Source organism: Musca domestica, unplaced genomic scaffold (genome assembly GCF_030504385.1).
Source record: "Musca domestica strain aabys unplaced genomic scaffold, Musca_domestica.polishedcontigs.V.1.1 35, whole genome shotgun sequence".
Lineage (NCBI taxonomy): Eukaryota > Metazoa > Arthropoda > Insecta > Diptera > Muscidae > Musca > Musca domestica.
Genome location: NW_026712315.1, coordinates 8,253,854 through 8,272,884, shown reverse-complemented (window position 1 = coordinate 8,272,884; position 19,031 = coordinate 8,253,854). Strand labels below are relative to the sequence as shown.

General features: G+C 35.3%; 1 protein-coding gene across 1 annotated transcript; it reads left to right on the top strand.

Annotated features, from left to right (window-relative positions):
• The first annotated feature begins 726 nt into the window (after window positions 1-726).
• Window positions 727-2,592, top strand: LOC101895520 (putative inorganic phosphate cotransporter). Its single transcript, XM_005176519.4, has 4 exons — window positions 727-852; window positions 935-1,071; window positions 1,167-2,252; window positions 2,307-2,592. Exons 1-4 carry the CDS (start codon window positions 831-833, stop codon window positions 2,520-2,522), a joined length of 1,461 nt encoding a protein of 486 aa, XP_005176576.1. The 5' UTR covers window positions 727-830; the 3' UTR covers window positions 2,523-2,592.
• Window positions 2,593-19,031: the final 16,439 nt, after the last annotated feature.

The following is a 19,031-nucleotide window of genomic DNA, read 5'->3' as shown; positions in this document are numbered from 1 at the left end:
CAAGATTGGCTGGACCGGTTTTGATAAATTTTGTCAATTCAGAATGCTCTCTTGGCATAAAAAATAAAATCTAAAAAAATCGCATAAAAAGATGACAATAATGACGTAAACATAGATTTTGTCGTATTTTGTGGCATTTTTTATATTTTCATATTTTTTATCTCATGCTATTTTTTTAATTTGACTGTATATATTTTGACTGTGTATATTTTGTAATAATTTTTCATTTGCACATAAGGGCGTTTCTAATATATTGTAGTATTGTAGGGTATCACATGGTCGGTCCCACACGGCTATAGCTTTTGCTTACTTGTTTTACACTGAAATTGTGGGTTTTTTTAAGTGCATTTACTGGTTACTATTATTTGTAAATATAAACCATACTTATTGGTCGGTTATGGTTTTTATAAACGATTACAAGTAGTCATATCGACTGGTACTTTCGAAATTTTTTTTTTGCTTATTGCCAAGGGTGCAATATGTCGAACTCAAGGACAGTTTTGTTTGTTTGTTTTACAAATCAGCAAATTTTTAACGAAAGTGATCGATTCATTCAATGTTTTCTGTAATAAGCATTTTTTTGTTACACTTTTATCGCAAGTTTTATGTTAAAAGTCCTTAGCTTGAGTATCTTATGGCTGGTACGTGTTTTGACGCCAGATAACATTGCTATATTGGATCAATTCATTTTTCAGTGAAATTTTCTATTTAAGTTGAATAGGGTCTGGTACAACGATTTGTTAAACGCCCAGTGTGACGCCAAGCGGGCAGGATATTTTAGAGCGGATTATTATTTTTCTTTTTTTTTTTTGGCTTAGAAAAACTTAAGGATGACAACAGCTGGTTCAAAAGGTATGTTCACAAAAATCTTTTTTTTATTTAATAATTGCTCAAAAAAGGTTCCATAATAAATACAATGTGATTTACTCCCGAGGACCCCTAATTGGTCAGAGACATGTCCAAGCAGTCTTGCTATTTTTTGGAATTGCCATAAATTACATGACCAAATACAGTGCCAGCATATCATTGGTGGCCATGACGAATGCTTTAACCACAAATCCGAATTTTCCGGTAGGTCAAGCAAAACAGATCATTTTTTTTTTAAGAAAATAACTGAAATACATTTTAAAATTGTTTTTTTTTTTTTTTTTTTTTTTTTTTTTTAGCAATACGATTGGAGTGAAACGGAAAAATCGTATATATTATCCAGTTTCTTTTGGGGTTATGTTGTTACCCAACTTCCAGCGGGTTATGTGTGTAAACGCTATGGCGCCAAAGCAACATTGTTGGCTGCAACACTTGGCTCTTCATTGGTGGGCCTAGTTCTACCCTTCACCTTGAAATGGGGCGATTGGCAAATATTTTGTGCCGTTCGAGTTTTGCAAGGTCTGCTGCAGGGCTTTGATTTGGCCGCAGCCTATGCACATTTGGCCAATTGGTGCCCGGTGAAAGAACGTAATCGTTTGGGTGCCTTGGCCAATTCGGGTATTGAATGTGGCACTCTATTGGGTATGTTAGTAAGTGGCATCATTGCAACTTCCAGCCTAGGCTGGCCGGGAATTTCTTATATAGCATGTGCAGCTGGCATAATTTGGTGCGGGTTATGGGAGATTCTCGGTTCCAGTACACCCAATACCTCTAAATTGATAACTCCTGAAGAGAGGCTGTACATTCTGACTTCATTGGAGAAAAAAGCTTCGGAAGACAGTGAAGCCACTCGGAAATCAATACCCATACCATGGAAGGCTATTTTAACCTCCCCACCTGTTTGGGCCCTGCTGGTGGCTCGCAGTTCCGAGGCCTGGTGTTTTTCGGCAATACAAGCTGCCATACCAAACTACATGAACGGAGTGTTTGCCATGGATATGAAAAGTAATACTTTCTATTCCGCCTTACCCTTCATAGTGTTGTGGATAATGTCCTATGTATATTTGGTGCTGGCTGATGTGCTCTTGAATTACAAGGTGCTGACTTTGAATGGTCTGAGAAAAACATACAACTCCATTTCATTTTGGATACCGGCAGCATGCCTTTTTGGTTTGGGCTTATTGGAGGTACAACAACAGGTTTTGGCTGCCATTTTGCTGATAGTGATTGTGGCCACCAATGCTGGCAATATGATTGGCAGTGGCCTAAATGTCATCGACCTATCTCCAAATCACACCGGTATTGTGATGAGTCTTATAAATGCCACGGCAACCATAATGCCAATTCTAACGCCCATAGTGGCGAGTGCCATTGTCGAGGATAATGTAAGTTCAGTACTGAGAAGTTTGATTAAAAAACACTTAATTGTTGTTCTGCAGTCCAATTACAGACAATGGCAAATCTTGTTTGCCATCTGTGGCAGTGTTTACACTGTGGGTAATATAATCTATCTGATTTCGGGATCCACCGATCCTCAGCCATGGAATGATCCAGATTTTCTTTTGCATAGAAGTCAAAATGATTATGAACCGAGTTTGGACGATCAGCCGTCAGGGAGTAAAGTTGCAATTGAAATTAATAAAATTGGAGATTGAACCCTCAACAAGTGGTCATGGGTTAAAATTGTTCCTTTGTGTTTTTATTTTTTATAAATATTACACCATTTAACTGTTGACATTTATAGTCTTGAAACGTTGTGATTAAAAATTCTTGAAAAATAATCTTTTTTTAATCGCATTAGGTAAATATCGTCTAATACTTAGAATTCAAAATCGGCAAAACAAATTTCGTACAAAATTTCGAACTAACTTTAGGTTTCAGGTTCAAAAATTTTAAAAATTGTTGGTCAAGAGTAAATTTTAAATTTTGTGTACAAATTAAAAATTTTCCATCAAAAGGACAGAAATTCCGAGAAATTCTTGATTAAGACTGACATTATAATTCTTCAAATAATTATACTTAAAACAAGTAAGGAAAGCTCAAAAGTCGGGCGGGGCCGACTATATGATACCCTACACCACTATGCATATTTAGTAGAGCTCTCGTAAAAAGGTTTATGCAGGGCATTTCAGAGCTCTATGAGATATTTGGTACAAAATCAAAATCTATCTAATTCTATCGTGCATTTTACGAACTATAGCTACCTCTGAACCGGGTTTCTCCAAATTTTACGTATTAGCTTCTAGACTGGTGATTTGGGCTGATATTGACCATTTAGTGCACATTTAACCCGAAATCGGATGAAGATATATATGGGAGCTATATCCAAATCTGAACCGATTTCGATAAAATTTAGAACAGCTATTCCTGTGCTCCATCTAATACCTGGTACCAAATATCACGGTTGTGGAGTGAATATTACGAATGTATGGGACTAAAACTCTAAATCGGATGAAACATATATATGGTTGCTAAATCTATATCTGAACCGATTTTCACTAAATTTGATATACTTGCTTCTAGGCTGAATTTGGTCCGATGTACTAAAATTCAGTCCATTTGGACTTATATCGGCCATTTGGTGCACAATTAACCCGAAATCGGATGAAGATATATATGGGAGCTATATCCAAATCTGAACCGATTTCGATAAAATTACAAACAGCTATTTCTGGGCTGTATCTTATATCTGGTACCAAATATCATTCTTGTGGAGTGCATATTACGAATGTGAGAGGCTTAAACACCAAATCGGATAAAACATATATATGGGAGCTATAGCTGTATCTGAACCGATTTTCTCCAAATTTGATATACTTGCTTCTAGGCCGAACTCGGTTGGGTGTGCCAAAATTCAGGTAATTTGGACTGATAGTGGACATTTGGTGCACATTTAACCCGAAATCGGATGAAGATATATATGGGAGCTATATCTAAATTTGATCCGATTCTCACCAATTTCAATAGGGTTCGTCCTTGGGCCAAAAAAATATTGTTTGGAAAATTTCATCTGAATCGGATAATAAATGCGACCTGCATTTTGTTCACAAGAATACATGGACAGACGGACGGACAGACGGACTGACATGCATAAATCGACTCAGAAAGTGATTCTATGAAGGTTCTCAAAAGTAACTATGGGTCTATCTCGTTTCCTTCTCCATGTTACAAACAAATGCACAAGGACATAATACCCTTACCACTATGTGGTGTAGGGTATAAAAATACAATTTTTTGGCCAAACCGTTCTTTAAAGGTTTATAGAAATCCTTAATTATACCCTACACCACATAGTGGTAGGGGTATTATGTTATTGTGCATTTGTTTATAACATGGAGAAGGAAGCGAGATAGACCCATAGTTACTTTTGAGGATCTCCATGGAATCACTTTCTGAGTGGATTTATGCATGTCAGTCCGTCCGTCCGTCCGTCTGTCCATGCATTCTTGTGAACAAAATACAGGTCGCATTTATAAACCGATTGAGATGAAATTTTCCAAACTGTATTTGTTTGACCCAAGGACGAACCCTATTGAAATTGGTGATAATCGGATCAGGTTTATCAGTCCGACTGACCTGCTTTTTGGCACATCCGACAGAATTAAGTCAAGAATCAAGCGCAGCAAATTTTGCGAAAATAGGTGCAAATATAGCAATAGGTCCCATATATATGTTTAATCCGATTTGGTGTATAAGTCCCTCACATTCGTAATATGCTATTAGACAACATTGATATTTGGTACCATGTATCTTATTATGCTCCATAATATCTTTGCCAAATTCAATCGAGAACGGGAAAGATTTGGATATAGCTCTCATATAAATTCTTAATCCGATTTCAGGTTTATTTTGCAAATAGTGGCTAATGTCAGCCCAAATGGAGTGAATTTCGGGACGTAGGTTCCCATTTTGTGCAACTCGTCTCCGATGTATATTATACCCTACATCACAAGGTGGTCAGGGTATTCTGTCTTTGTGCATTTGTTTGTAACAAGCAAAAGGAAACGAGATAGACCCATAGTTTCTTTTGATGATCTGCATAGAATCACATTCTGAGTCGATTTATGAATGTCCGTCCGTCCGTCTGTCCATGTATTTTTGTAAACAAAGTACGCATTTATTGCCCAATCCAGATGAAATTTTGCACAAATCATTTGTTTGGCCCAAGGAGAAGAAATTGGAGGAAATTGGAGATAATCGGTCAAAATTTAGATATAGCTACCATATATATCTTCGTCCGATTTGCCTTTTATTGTGCACCAAACGTGTAATAATAGTTGGAATAGTATGGAATTTTGAACGTACGGTCAGATTGGACCTGAAAATAAGTATGCCAAATTTGATCGAAATCAGTTGAGATATAGCTATAGCTCCCATATATACTGTTCATCCGATTTGTTATTTTTGTCCACCGCCGCCGTAATATGCACTCTACAACAACAATATTTGGGAAAATATATCAAATTCAGCTCAGAAATACCTTTGCAAAATTTTATCGAGATCGAGGTTCAGATTTGAATATTGCTCCCATATCTAACTTCGTCCGATTTATCTTTTATTGTGCTCCAAACGTCTAATATTTGTCCAAATGGGATGGAATTTGGCACTTACGACCGAATTGAGTCTAGAAGCTAGTATGTCAAATTTGGTGAAGATCGGTTCAGATATAGCTATAGTTTCCGTATATATTACTCATCCGATTTGTTATATTTGTTACCCACAACCGTAGTATGCTCTCCGTAACAACGATATTCAGGGAAATATATCAAATACAGCTCAGAAGTATCTTTGCCAAATTTTATCGAGATCAGTTCAGATTTGGATATAGCACCCATATATATCTTTATCCGATTTCAAATTAATTGTGCACCAAATGGGCAATACAATTCCGAATTTAAAATATACAAATGCTTTGGCATATTTAGTCCTTGAACTTTAAATTATAATTATAATCATGGCTTGTATGATTGAGTTTCCCCATTAAAACTTTTAATTGTTATGTGGAGCTCTACTAAATTAACAACGTGGTGTAGGGTATCATAAAGTCGGCCCCGCCCGACTTTTAGACTTTCTTTACTGGTTTTTTTGATACAATCCTTCTCTAAGTGATATCATGCACTCGATAGCAAACTATAACTGCTCTAAAGCCAAATGTTGATAGGTGGTATTATCTATCACATAAAATCTTTTGTTGTGGGAACTCTACAAAATATACATAGTGGTATAATATGGTCGGCACCTCCCGACTTCCTGGTTTTAGTTAGAACATTCTTAGCACGACTTTTGACATTTTTTTTTTAAATCAAAATTTCATGGCAGATGGTTTTTCAATTTTTGGTTTGTCAATTTCGAATTTTCAACCAGAAGGTACTTCAAAAATTTTTATAAAATAATATTTTTCATTTTTGTCCAGAAGTTTCTTCACAATTTTTTAATTACGACTTTTTGTACGGGCGTCCTTCAATTTTATGTTCAAAAATACAAGATAATTGATGTATTAAAAAAGTTAATTTTTTATTGTTTCTTTCATAAAATGTCATTTAGTTCAACACAGGTTCAAACGATGTTTTTAAAACAATTGGAAGGGTTTCTTACGAAATGTTCATAAAAATTGACGATTTTTAGCCAAAAAGGTACTCCAATATATTTTCTTAAAACATCGTTTATATTTGGTCGGAGAATTCTATATATTCTAAATAAATCTACAATATTCTTCATATTTTTTTTAAATATTCAAGATTTTTTGTCATATTGTCATTCACAAAATCCCCGTTTTTCGAGTTTTTCATAAAAAAATCAAAGTTTCCACAAATTAACTTAAAACTTCACCATTTTTCGGCCGCAAAATCCTTCAAACTTTTTTCTTTGAAAAAAATTGTGGTCAATTAAACGAACTTACCCACAATTTTTGGTAAATTGCTTCTTAAAAATCTATGGTAACTACCTACGTTTTGTGATACTTCAAAAATGTTTCCTTATAAATTCACCGTTTTTGATCCTTCAAAAAACCCAATATTTTTTGTTATAAGGCCCGATTTTTGACCAGATTGCCCTTATAAAAAAAGGATTTTTTCTAATCCTTTTATTATACCCTCCACCATGGGTAGGAGGGTATATTAACTTTGTCATTCCGTTTGTAACACCTCTAAATATTCGTCGTAGACCCCATAAAGTATATATATTCATAATCAGCATAAAATTCTAAGACGATTTAGCGATGTCCGTCTGTCTGTCTGTCCGTCTGTCTGTCTGTCTGTCTGTCTGTCCGTCTGTCTGTCTGTCTGTCTGTTGAAATCACGATAGAGCCCACATTATTTGACGTAGACCTTTGAAATTTGGCACAAGTGTGTGTATTGTCCCTAGGATGGTTGGTATTGAAAATGAGATATATCGGTCCACGTTCTGGTATAGTCCCCATATAACGGTACCTCCCGATATTCGGTATTTTGATGATTTATGCCACATTTTTTCACGGATTTATCTGAAAATTGGTATTTGTAGGTCATGACGGGTCCCTGAGCGTGTGGCAAAACATTGCATGTATAGGTCCACGTTTTGGTATAGCCCACATATAACGGTACCTACCGATATTCGGTATTTTGATGATTTATGCCACATTTTTTCACGGATTTGTCTGAAAATTGGTATTTGTAGGTCACAACGGGTCCCTGAGCGTGTAGCAAAACATTGCATGTATAGGTCCACGTTCTGGTATAGTCCCCATATAACGGTACCTCCCGATATTCGGTATTTTGATGATTTATGCCACATTTTTTCACTGATTTGTGTAAAAGTTGGTATTTGTGGGCCATAATGGGTCCTAGCTCGTGTGGCGAAACATTGTAATTATAGGTGCACGTGTTGGTGTAGCCCCTATATAACGGTACCTCCCGATATTCGCATTTTAATGTTTTTTGCCACATTTTTTCTAATGTTCTTTTACCCTAGGGTGGAGGGTATTAAAAGTTTGGCCCGGCCGAACTTAATGTTTTTTTACTTGTTTACAACCTTCATTTTTTTCTTTTTCAAAGAAATGACTACAATAATATTTATACCCTCAACCTTGGAAAGGAGGGTATATTAACTTTGTCATTCCGTTTTATAACATCCCTATATATTCGTCGTAGACCTCATAAAGTATATATATTCATAATCAGCATAAAATTCTAAGTCGATGTCTGTCTGTCTGTCTGTCTGTCTCTTAAAATCGCGATACAGCCCACATTATTTGACGTTGGGCGTCAAAATTAAGCAGAACAATTTGTATTGTATCTAGTAAGTTTGGTATTGAAAATGAGACATATCCGTCCACGATTTGGTATAGTCCCCATATAATGGTACCTCCCGATATTCGGTATTTTGATGATTTTTGCCACATTTTTTCACGGATTTGTCTGAAATACGGGATTTTGTATGTCATAGTGGGTCCTAGTTCGTGTGACAAAACATTGCATGTATAGGTCCACGATTTAGTATAGCCTCCATATAACGGTTCCTCCTGATATTCGGTATTTTGATGACTTTTGCTACATGTTTTTCACCGATTTGTCTAAAAATTGATATTTGTTGGCCATAATGAATTCTGGCTGCGGTGGCGAAACATTTTATGTATAGGTCCACGTTTTGGTATAGCTCCCATATAACGGTACTCCATATATTCAGTATTTTGTTGATTTTTATCACATTTCTTCGCGGATTTGTCTAAAAATTGGTTTTTGTGTGTCCTAATAGGATCTAGCTTCGTTGGCGAAACATTGTGTGTAAAGGTTCACGTTTTATTTTATGGTTTTTGCGACATTTTCCCACGAATATGTCTAAAAATTGGTATTTGTGGGTCACAATGCGTTCTTGTGTTTCCTTTCCCATAAGATGGAGGGTATTAAAAGTTTAGCCCGGCCGAACTTAATGTTTTTTTATCTGTTTTTTTTTTAAACGATTCTTCACTAAAGCGATATTTTATGATTTTCAATAATCCAATTTTTTTGGTCAACGATTCTTCCAAAATTGTTTATAAAAACCCATGATTATTGATCAAGTCCCGAAATTTTTTTTAGTTGGAAGATTCTTCATAGGATTTTCTTAAAAAATCCGCAATTTCCCTTCATAAAATGTCTACGAAATCAAATACTTTTTGTCCTCAAAATAAATAATTTAAATAATCCACAAATGTTGGTCAGTAAGTCCTTTACAAATTTTTGATCAAAGGGCCCTTAAAAATTTTGAATAACACATTTTTTAAAAAATCCACATGTTTTGGTCGCAACGTGCATCATCTTTTTTTTTAAATAAAAGATTTTTTTCAAAAAAAAAAAAAAAAAAAAATGTCTTTAAAAAGTTTACGATGTTTGGTCAGGATGTCTTTTAATATTTTTTAAGCCCACGGAAATATCTGTAAATAATTGTCAAAACAAACTTCATGGTGTTTGGTCAGAAGATCTTTTATCATGTCTCTTTAAAAAATCTACAATTTTCGGTATGACAAACCTTCATAATTTGGTCAAAAAGTCCTTTAAAATATTTTCGCAAAAAATCCAAAATTGTTAATCTAAAGGTACCTCATAAAATAGCCTTAAAAATATAATTTTTTTTTCAAAAATGTAAGATTTTTGGTCAAAAGGTTATTACAAAATTCAAAATTTTAAAAATCACGCTAAATATTTTAGATACAAATATGATTTTAGATACAAATATGATTCTGTAAGACAATGAAAACAAGTTAAAAAGTATCAGTCGGTATTGCCGACAGATATATACCCTCAGCCTATGTTCGATTAAATAATCGAAATATATTTGACTAGTGTTACAATTATTCAAACGTTTGACCCTCTATGGAGCCGGTTTCAAAGGAATGGGCCAATATTGTCCATTTCGTATCAGACTCAAAAATATGAAGAAAAGTTATTTATGTCAAATTTTATGCGAAATCATAAATTTCATATTCATATCAGGCTTCTTATTAAGAGAAATATTTGAACATAGCAAACAGTAAAGGATTGCTTAATTGTTTCGAAAGTTATGACAGATACAATTATTGAAAATTGTGACCCTTCGTATAAACTTCACAACAGATATTGTGTTTGCAAAAATATTTGTGTGTGTGAAATTTGAAAAGAGTTGGATGCTTATTTAGCTTTATTTGTGCGATTTGTTTTTCAAAATCTTGAACCCTATGTATAGGGGAGGTACCAGAAGAAATGGTTCGATCTATACCACCTTTATAACAGATCTTGTGTTGATAGAAATATTGAGATGTGCCAAGTCTAAATGGAATCGGATCTTAATTTGGCTTTTTATGAGCTTCATGGGTATTCAAAATTTCGACACTTTGTGGGGGAGGTACCAGAAGGAGTGGACCGATACATTCCATGTTAACACCAGATCTTGGGTTTATAAAAATATTGGAATTTGTGAAATTTGAAGACGTTCGGACTCTTACATCACATTTTATAAAAGTTGTAATTATTCAAAATTTTGACCCTTTGTGGGGGAGGTCCCTGATGGAGTCGACCGATATTGTCCATTTTCGCACCTGACCTAGCACTGACGCAAATATTAGGATTTGCAAAGTTAGAGCAAAACCGGTTAATCGCTTCTCTTTGTGTGCAAAAAATATTTTTTGAAATTTCGACCTTTTGTGGGGGAGGTACCGGAAGGAGTGGACCGATACATTCCATTTGCGCACCAAACCTTGTGCTAATAAAATTATTGCGATGTGTGAAATTTGAAGACTATCGGGCTCTTACATCACATTTTATAAGGGTTGTAATTATTCAAAATTTTGACCCTTTGTGGGGGAGGTCCCTGATGGAGTGAACCGATATTGCCCATTTTCGCACCTGAACTAGAACTGATGAAAATATTAGGATTCGCAAAGTTCGAGGAAAATCGGATTATCCTTTCTCTTTCTGTGCAATAAATTATTTTCTTTGAAAATTTGGACATTTTGTGTGGGAGGTACCAGAAGGAGTGGACCGATATAGCCCATTTCCGAACTCGATCTAAGTTTGACAAAAATATTGCGATGTACCAAGTTTGGGCCAAATCGGATACTCCCTTCGAGAGTTATCGTGCGCACCAGCCAGCCAGACAGACGGACGGACGGACGGACATCGCTAGATCGACTCCAAATGTTCTGAAACGGATTTGGTCCAAAGAGACCTAGGGTCTAAAACCGTTATTTCGACTAGGCACGTTTTGGCCGTATCAAATGATATATACCCTCTGTAGCCATATGGCTGAGGGTATAAAAACTTCCATCAAATATTATCGGTGAGCTGAACATATCGCAATATTCCATTCGCCAAATATTGAAAAATGAGCCATTAAAATTCCAAAAAGTACAAGAACTTACACCGCTCGGGGTAAGGCCATTGAAATTCCAAAAACTGCAAGAACTTACACCGCAAAAGAAAGAAAAATAGACTCAAAAGAGCTAAAGAGTTGGTTTATTTTGCCGAAAGTGGTGAACTGCCGAATTTGGTTTTCTCCAATGAGAAAACATTCATTGTCCAGCAGTTTGCAAACAAACAAAATGATCGTGTTTACTTGCCAAAGGGGTCAGCTGAAAATGTGCACCTTCGGTTGGCCGCCAGAACTCAAGCGTCGGCCAAAAGTGTCGAACACCTTAAGCAAGCGCTTCGCCGGGAATGGGCCAAAATACCGCAGACCAATATTCAGGCAGCGTGTGACGGTTTCATTGGACGTTTGAAGGTCATAATTCGTGTCGAAGGTGACCAATTTGAACAAATCTAAAGTTATTCTAAAATTTTATGCTAATTCCAAAATTTTTTGCTGTAAACAAATGTAAAAATTATGGGTTTTTTTATCTCACTCTGTACGACGAATATTTAGGAATATTGCAAAGTTTCCATGGTGGAGGGTGTAAAATTATATATTGATCATATGTAGAGTGAAGGAGGTATTTTTACATTATGGCAAACTTGAAACTCTTGTAAGACTGCAATTGTATCCAGACCGTTCACAATTAATTTTCAATAAAGAAGAACTTTCAACTTATGGTGGATGTATCAGAAGGAGTATTTTCGGCATTCGGAGTTGCAAAGTTTTGGGAAGTTAGAAACAGATTTTCAAAATTTTAAGTCTTTAATTATTTGTTAATATTAATTTTGTTTTTAAGTGATAAGTGTTATGATAAGTGTTTTAAAAGCAATTTAATAGATTGGGTCGATTTTCCAATATAAAGTGTGAACTAAAAACTTTATATTGAAAAATCGACCCAATCTATTAAATTCCCTTTAAAATACTTATCATAGTGAAAAATGTTCTAAATCCGCAAAAATGACGGAATGTATACAAATGTAATATTTATCAATTTTGACAATCTAAAACTATTTAGTCGTACTTCATCGATATCTTTAGTTTAGTTAGTGTTTGTTTTGACTTGAGTACTTTTCACTTGGCCCTTCACTTCTGATAATACAACAAACGCTTTTCAGTGAGACAGATTCGATTTTTGTTGCCAGTGCGATTAAATCAAAGAAATTTTTGCTAGACATTTATTAAAAACAGGTTGGGAAATATCAGTCGGTTTTGCCGACAGGCAATGTTCGATTATTTAAACATATTTTCTGTTATGATGAATCAAATTGTTGGTCCTCTATGGAGTAGGTTAGAAAGGAATGGACCAATTTCAATTCGTATCGGACCTAAAAGAATATGATACAAATATTGCGACGTGCCAAATTTGGACTATATGGACGGCTTCTTTTACTTTATATGATGTATGTGCAAATTTTTAGAAGATATTAAAAGTGTGTGCGATTTGCCACTTATAATCAACCGATATATTCCAATTTCATACCTCATCTAATACAGATAAAAATATTGGTATGGGCAATATTACAAGAAAATCCATATTCATTTCAGGTTTCTGGTTGAGAGATATATAGATATAGCATTTTGTAAAGAATCGCTGAGTTGTTTCGCAATTTATGATAGATAAAAGTATTGAAAATTTTTCCCTTTATAGGTGAGGTACCAGAAGGGGTTCGCAGATATATGGCATCTTCACAACAGATCTTGTGTTAGCAAAAATGTTTGTATGTGTGAAATTTGAAGAGGGTTGGGTGCTTGTTTCGCTTTCTTTGAGCATAATGTATTTCAAAATTTTAAACCCTATGTTGGACAGGTAGCAAAAGAAATGGCCCCATCTATACCATCTTTATAACAGATCTTGTGTTGATGGACATTTTGAGACGTACCATGTCTGGAATGGAATCGGATGTTGACTTCGCTTTTTAAAAACTTCGTAGATATTAAAAATTTTGAGCGTTTGTGGGGGAGATACCAGAAGAAGTGGACCGATATATTCCGTCTTACTGCCAGATCTTGGTTCATAAAAATATTAGGATGTGTAAAATTTGAAGACAATCGGACTCTTACATCACATTTTTAAAGAGTTATAGTTATTCAAAAAGTTGACCCTTTTTGGTAGAGGCTCTTGGTGGAGTGGACCAATATTATCCATAATGGCACCTGACCTAGAACTGACGCAAATATTAGGATTTGCAAAGTTGGAACAAAATCGGATAATGTTTTCACTTTCTGTGCTAAAAATATATATTTTTTTAAAATTTCGACATTTTGTGTGGGAGGTCCCACAAGGAGTGGACCGATATTGTCCATCTTAATACCAGACCTTGGGTTAGTATAAGTATTGGGATGTATGATGTGTGATGTCCGTCAATCTGGCTGGCTGGTGCGCACGATAACTCTCGAAGGGAGTATCCGATTTGGTCCAAACTTGGTACATCGTAATATTTTTGTTAAACTTAGATCGAGTTCGGAGATGGACAATATCGGTCAACTGCTTCTGCTACAAAACGTCGAAATTTTCAAAGAAAAAACATTTTCTGCCCTGAAAGAGAAGAGAAGAGATAGTCCGATTTTTCTCCAACTTTGCAAATCGTAATATTTGCGTTAGTGCTAGGTCAGGTGCGAAAATGGAGAATATCGGTCCACTCCATCAAGTACCTCCCCCATAAGTGGTCGAAATTTTGAATAATTACAACTCTTATAAAATGTGATATAAGAGTCCGATTGTCTTCAAATTTCACACATCCCAATATTTTTGGTAACCCAAGGTCTGGTGTTAAAATGGAATACATCGGTCCTCTCCTTCTGGTACCTTTCCCACAAAAGGTCGATATTTTGAATATCCATTAAGCTCATAAAGTGCGAAATTTACATCCGATTTCATTTATATTTGGCACATCTCAATATTACCATCAACGCAGGATCTATTATAAAAAAGGGTGAGATCGGACCATTCCTTCTGATACCTGCCCCACATAAATTAAAAAGAAAAAAAACAAAACGCTCAAAAATGCGAAGAAAGAATCCAATTCTCATCAAATTTCACACATACAAACATTTTTGTTAATACAAGATCTGTTGTGAAGATGATATATATCTGCGAAGCTCCTCTGATACCTCACCCACAAAGTGTCACAATTTTTAGTACTTTTATCTGTCATAAATTGCGAAACAAGTCAGCGAATTTTTTACAACTGGCCGTATCTAACCATTTTTCTCAACCAAAAACCTGAGATGAATATGGAATTTATGATTTCGCATAAAATTGGATATAAATGTTTGATTTTTTGTAATTTTGCCCATATCAATATTTTTATATGTATTATATGAAGCATGAAAATGGAATACTTCGGTTGACTATACCTGGTACCTGTGTCATGTAAAGTAAAGGAAGTTGCCAACCTGTTTCCAAGTTATCCCGCAACTTGGCAATATTGGCTCATTCCATAGAGGGTCAACAGTTTGAATAATCATAACAGAAGTCAAAATATATATAAATAATCGGACAATGGCGGAGGGTATAGTTCTGTCGGCAGAGCTGATTGATATTTTTTAACTTGTTTGATTTTTTTGGACGTAGGATTGATGAAGATTTTTAGAAATAAATTTGTAGCGGTTTTAATTTTTTTTAATTTTGTGGAATTTTGATGTCATTGCTCTTCAAAATGTTCTAAAAAAAATATATTTTTGCGCGGCATATGTACTATGTACAAAAATGCGAAGTATTTGGCATTGCCAGCGTTTATCAGAGACAATACAAAATTTCACACGCCTATCTAAAGATAACTCAATAGCTGTGAAGGTATGCATTTCCTTATCGCGTCAATATCAATATGTATATGCATTTTGTATTATCTCAGACGTGCTTTGACTGCGCACGGTGAAAGACGCATTGTGAGTTAAACATCATTTGGTCGATCCATCATCTCTTTACAATAATAATTATATTTGAAAAAAAAAAATGTTGATGTCAAAAAAAAAAAAAGAAAGAGATTTGCGCGGTCATCAAACGGATTAGCAAATTGTAAAACAATAACAATTAACACACGCATTATGCGTACATTGTACGCACATTTTGAACCCACGGCAACGACATGGCAATGAATACGGAGATCTCCGATCTAAGCAACACTAGCAGTTATGAAAGCAGTGATCCTGAAGAAAACAACAACGACTGGCAGGAGGTGCCAATGAAGAGGAAAAATACAGGGTCACATAAAATATTTGAACAAAAACGTCCACATTATGAACAAACCGCTACAACCAGCAACAGATTCGTTGCTTTAGCCACTGATAAAAATAATGTTGATAACAATATTGGCAATACTCAACTATCATCACCCAAGCCCCCACCAATATTTTTCCCAGTTGTTGAAGACATTGGGAAAATGGTATCAAGCTTATGCAAATTTGTTAAAAGCTCCGAATTTCATTACAAATCTTTACGAGATGGACAGGTTCGCTTAAGCATGAAAACAGTTGAGTCATATCGTACCATCATCAAGTATCTAGACGAATGTAAAATTAAATATCATACGTTTCAAATGAAAAGCGAAAGAGCCTTTAGAGCAGTGATTAAAAATCTCCACCACACAACAAGTGTGTCAGATATTAAAGCGATGCTTTTAAGCTTAGGACACCAAGTTAGAAGTGTGAGAAACATTGTCAGTAGAACTACTAAAAAACCTCTACCTATGTTTCATGTTGATCTAGATCCTAGTGACAATAATAAAGAAATATTCAATATCAGATCATTCGGACCAGCTATAATTCAAGTGGAGCCACCCAAAAAAATTGACGAGATGCCTCAGTGTTTCAGATGCCAAGACTATGGACATACGAAAACGTATTGTAGGAGAGAATTTCGATGTGTCAAATGTAGCTTAAACCACCCTACAAAGGATTGTAGGAAAAGTGAAGAAACTCCCCCAACATGTGTACACTGCAAAAGTAATCACACAGCAAATTACAAAGGCTGTTCAATTTACAAAACTTTGATGAGCAAAAGGTACAATACGAACAGAAATGTGCATAAAAACGGTCAAGAATATTATAACACAACGTCTTATAATAATACACCCAATAACAATCCACCCATGCAAAATGGCTGCAGTTATTCTCAAGTTCTTCGAGGTAACCAATCATCAGATAATTCCAATTTTCAAAAAATCGAAGCAATGATCAATAAACAGATTGAACTAACCAACACTTTGATCAACATGATTTCTATGCTCATGTCTAAAATATGCAAGTAAATCTTATAATAGCCGAATGGAATGCAAACGGCATTCTAAATCGCCTTAAGGAACTAGAAATATTCTTAAAAGAATACTGCATCGACATAATGTTAATATCCGAGTCTCATCTAACCAATAAGTCGCACTGCAAAATACAAAAGTATGACGTTATAACAGCAAACCACACAGAAAACAAAGCTCGCGGTGGTGCTGCTATCTTGATCAAATCAACTATAAAATATGAAATTGCCGATCCTATTGCAGAACCGTATCTACAAGCGGCTGGAATAAAAATTGTATGTGACAACTGTCCTATATCTATATACTCGGTATATTTTCCACCTAGATATAATGTAAAGTGTGACAAATTTGAAAATTTCTTCAAAGCACTTGGCAATAAATTTATAGTAGGAGGCGATTTTAACGCGAAACATCCATGGTGGGGCTCCAGAACAACAAATCCAAAAGGAAATGCGTTATACAAATGTGTAAATAATAAACAATGTAATATTATGTCGACTGGAAGTCCAACTTTTTGGCCTTCTAATCCTGCCCAACTACCCGATCTTCTGGATTTCTTTGTATACAAAGGTATTTCACAGACCTATTTAGATATAGTAGCCAATGACGACCTGAGTTCTGATCACAGCCCAATAATACTAAATTACCGGACCTCGACAAGAAAGCTCAGCCCGAACCGTAATATCTTCACAAAAAGCACAGATCGGAAAATATTCCAAAGATATATTGACGAACACTTAGATTTAAATGTAAAATTAAAATCTGATAAAGAATTAGATTTTGCCGTAGAAGAATTTACTAAATTATTACACGAAGCAGCGTTTCAATCTACGCCTCAATATTTAACTAAAAATATATCCAGCTATAAAATATCATTTGAGATTCGGCAACTTATTGCTAGGAAAAGACGTCTGCGTAAAATTTGGCACAGAACAAGGAGTCCTTCAGATAAAAGTATACTAAATAGAGCTACAAATCAATTAAAATATATTCTTAAAGGCCAGAAAAACGAACGAATACATAACTTCCTAACTAATTTAAGTCCAACAAACAACAATGAGTTTAATCTATACAGAGCTACAAAATATCTGAGACATCCCCAAAAAAGAAACATATGTATCAAAGACCAGCATGGCGTATGGTGCAGATCTGACAAGAGCAAAACTACCGCATTTAAGACGTACTTAGAACAAATATTTTCGGCAGTACCATTATCTCAGACTCAGGATGATAAAGATATTATGAACCTTCTAGATGTGCCCTGCCCAATGGATTTTCCAATAAAACCTTTCAGAATACAGGAAGTTGTTAATGAAGTCAAGAAGCTGAAATCGAAAAAGTCTCCTGGATTTGATCTCATTGATTCCAGTGTTATCAAGGCGTTGCCAAAAAAAGGATACGTGTTCATGACGGTTTTGTTCAATTCGATTTTAAGATTGTCACATTTCCCCACGCCTTGGAAATGTGCAAAAATTATTATGACATTGAAACCCAACAAACCAGAAAATATTATAACCTCATATAGGCCCATCAGCCTATTACCAATTTTATCTAAGCTGTTTGAACGACTTTTCCAGAAAAGATTACTTCCTGTTTTGGAGTCAATTAACATATTACCTGATCATCAATTTGGCTTACGTCGCAGCCATGGAACACCTGATCAATGTCACAGGGTTATAAATGTGATAAGAAACTGCCTAGAAGTTAAACAATACTGCTCTTCTGTTTTTCTTGATGTCAAACAAGCTTTTGACAAGGTATGGCACTGTGGTCTGCTATTTAAGCTGAAACTCAACTTACCAACACCGTTCTACCTTCTACTTAAATCGTACCTAAATGAAAGAACATTTTTTGTCAGCGTTAACGATGAAGAATCCGGCGTTCCTCAAGGTAGCGTGCTCGGACCGACTTTATATACCCTATTTACATCAGATATGCCAACAAACAACGATGTCACTATTGAAACATACGCTGCCGATACGGCAATTTTGGCAACAGATACATCACCAATTGATGCATCGGTTAAAGTACAATGTCAACTAAACGTTATTGAGAGCTGGTGTAAAAAGTGGAAGATAAATATAAACGCTGACAAATCTATTCAAGTTACCTATACTTTAAAAAAGGGAAATTGTCCATCTGTGACTTTTAATGGGGTCACAATTCCATCAGCAGATAGCGCCAAGTATCTTGGACTTCATATAGGCAGGCGTCTCAATTGGAAACATCACATTAAGCAAACGAAAGAACAACTAAACATTAAGACCAACAAAATGTTTTGGCTTCTTGGACCCAGGTCACAACTTAGTATGGAGAACAAAGTATTACTATATAAAACTATATTAAAGCCAGTGTGGACTTATGGAATCGAATTGTGGGGCACTGCTAGTACTTCTAATGTGGAAATTCTTCAAAGATACCAGTCTAAGACACTTCGAACTATCACGAACGCCCCTAGGTTTGTCAACAATAACAACATTCACCGAGATTTAGGTATACCCAAAATTATAAATGAAATTCGAGGCGCAGAACAAACTACTTAAATAGACTAAAATACCATCCGAATATTTT